A 2698-nucleotide genomic window follows, 5' to 3' on the forward strand; every position below is an offset into this window, starting at 1 on the left:
GCGTGGCTGGGCGGGCCCGGGTGGGGGCTGCCACGAGGGAAAGCAGCGTGGACAGGCTGGCCCAGCTGGGTCCCGGGACCAAAGCCGAGCTCCCCAGTGCCGTGTCTCCCAGGTAAGGCGGATTCGTGCCCCTTGCCGGGGCTGAGAGGGCTCACACTGGCTCTGTGGGGTGAGTGGGAGGTTGGTGGAGAGGGGATTTCCTCAATAGTGTTGCCTCTCCTGCTTCTTGCTCGCAGCAAGGCGGAGAGCAAGCAGTTGTGGCGTCCCCGCAGCACCTCTGTGAAGGACCGGCAAAGTGCAAAGGGACAGGGTGGCCGCGCCAGCAGCCTGGACAGCGAGAGCTCCCCAGACTCCTGGCACAGCACTCAGGTGAGGCCCTGGAAGCCCTCTCACCTGGAGGCTACTCATTGAGAGCCTTCAGCCATGGGCAGAACAGCCAAGACAGTGGCCTGGGGTTAAGTTCTATGGGGATGCTGTTGTAGGTGCCCCGAAAGTCTGTTTACGATCAGCTGAACCAGATTCTGGTGTCAGATGAGCAGCTCCCCGAGAGCATCGTGCTGGTGAATGTCGCTGAGTGGCAGGGGCAGGTGAGTAGGCGTGACGGGTGCCCAATGAGGGGAGCCGTAAGCAGGGTCCCAGGGGGTTCTCCCAACCATGGCAGGGTGTCCTAGGAAAAACGGCCCCATCTGTGCCCTCCTCCACTGTGCCCTTCATTTGGGGAGACAGCACCTTTGCACAGTGCTGAGATACTTGCACAAGGGTCTGGCGTGCCTCCTCCATCACTGCTGGGTCCTCAAAGCATGGTGCCCCGAGCGATTCCAGGCTGTTTAACGGGCTGTACCTTGTGCCCTCACTGCTTGGACGTGGCTCCCAGTGACCACACACTGGTCAGAGCTTTGTTGGATGCCCTGGCAGAGGTGCTGAACCCCCTCTGCTGGCACCAGGCCATGGGAAGCAGCAGTTTCCCACTCAAGAGGCAGGAAACTCTAGCCCGCGACTCCTAGGGAGTGTCAACTCTGTGCTGTCAGAGCTGGGGTCTCTGGGAGGCACGTGAGACCTTCCTGTCTCGTGCTGATCACCCTGGTGTCTATGTGAGGATGAGCCCAGCTCCTGACAAGCATCTGCCTCCTCCGTGCATGGAGGAGTTGACTGCTGAAGGTGAGCAGGACCGTGTACGTGGGTGCAAACGTGCCAGCAGCAGTTATATAAAGTACTGGCAAGACCCGTTAGGGATTTTGCAGCTGCCTTTCACATCCAGAAGCTGGAAAACCAAGGCAGGCTTTGTGGCAGAAGAAAGGGTTGCTTCTGCTGGTGGAAGAGGTGGTGGAGTCTTGACCCAAACTGCACATCCTTGGCATTCTCCTGCTCTAGCTCTTGTCCTGATGGGGAAAAAAGGAGCAATGTCCATTCCCAGGCCTTGTTGTGGCATCTTCTAAGGCCTCTTGTGTAGCATGACTGCCTGTTCTACCACTGTTCAGCTGCATGCAGACACCTGAAGAGGCATAGGAGGGCTTTGGAGTGCCACAGTGGGAGAGAGCAAGAGAACAGAATGAGTAGAGGGTATGGAGCATAATGCTGGGCCCTGCTGTGGGACGGCACGATTTAAATCAGAAGGTCCCTGGACCAAACCCTTTATCTCAGGGAGCGCAGCCTGATTTTTGGAACAATTTTGCCCTTGCCATTGCGCTCCAAGGTGAGAGGAGGGGGAAAGGGCAGCCGGACCCCTGGAGAAGAGCTGGGAGGAGTGGGGATGCTCAGGTGTGCAGCCAGGGGTGACCTGATGGTTTCAGCCTCTCCACACAGCATGAGTGGGGGCAGGGGCCCCAGATCTGTCCCAGGGGGCACAGGGGCCAGGGCAGGCATGGGCTGGTGCTGGCCAGCACAGCTCTGCCCCCCTGGGGCGCCTTAACCGGAGCTCTCTGCATTGGCAGTACGTGAGTGAGCAGCTGCAGGCGCACAAGCAGCTGGTCGTATCCACCTGCTCCGTGGCAGACATCCAGGCAGCCTTCAACACCACCGTGTCCCGCATCCAGCGATAGTGAGTACAGCTTGGGCTCAGCATGGCAGCTCCTGATGGCTGCAGAGAAGGGATGGGAAGGGCCTTGGCACCCCAGGGCTCATTAGGACCCCTTGGGATTGTGGACACAGCTATAGGCCCTGGGGAAAACAGGGGATCCCAGCACTGGTTCTGCCCCAGGGAGTGCTCAGCAAGCTGGAAATTGTCAGGAATGGGTTTCTGATGCTGGTTTGGCTGACCTAGCAGGGCACATCCCCTGACCTCAACCCGTCTGTTGACCCACCGTGCATCCCTCACGGTCTCCTCTTCTCTCCCTCATGGGCTCCTTTTCTCTCCCTTTGGCAGCTGTAACTGTAACTCCCACATGCCTCCCCCAGTGAAGGTGGTGGTGGCAGGGGACCAAAGCTACCTGAGCGTCGTCCTCCGTTTCTTCGTGGAGCAGCTGGCCAGCAAGACACCGGACTGGCTCAACTACCTTCGCTTCCTGCTAGTGCCGCTGGGTGAGAGCCACCACGAGCCCAGCCCCAGGGTTGTCCTCTCTCACCACCCTGGGCTGGCCTGCCTGGAGCCAATATTGCCCTTCTCACCCACAGGCTCTCACCCTCTGGCCAAGTATTTGGCCTCGGTGGATAGCAAATACAGCCCCCTCTTCCTGGACACGGCTTGGCGTGAGCTGTTCAG

General features: G+C 59.4%; 1 protein-coding gene across 1 annotated transcript in view; it reads left to right on the forward strand.

Annotated features, from left to right (window-relative positions):
• Positions 1-2698, forward strand: part of LOC104271918 (phosphofurin acidic cluster sorting protein 1-like) — a gene marked incomplete at both ends in the record, with an annotated part of 17951 nt that overhangs the window by 15009 nt on the left and 244 nt on the right. Inside the window, 6 exons of the mRNA XM_009866753.1 lie at positions 38-112; positions 237-369; positions 483-587; positions 1932-2038; positions 2363-2517; positions 2611-2698. The exon at positions 2611-2698 is cut by the window's right edge and continues 45 nt beyond it. Coding sequence (XP_009865055.1) covers positions 38-112; positions 237-369; positions 483-587; positions 1932-2038; positions 2363-2517; positions 2611-2698 — 663 coding nt within the window. The remainder of the gene's footprint in view (positions 1-37; positions 113-236; positions 370-482; positions 588-1931; positions 2039-2362; positions 2518-2610) is intronic.

The sequence above is a fragment of the Apaloderma vittatum genome, unplaced genomic scaffold (genome assembly GCF_000703405.1).
Source record: "Apaloderma vittatum isolate BGI_N311 unplaced genomic scaffold, ASM70340v1 scaffold22263, whole genome shotgun sequence".
Taxonomy (NCBI): Eukaryota; Metazoa; Chordata; class Aves; order Trogoniformes; family Trogonidae; genus Apaloderma; species Apaloderma vittatum.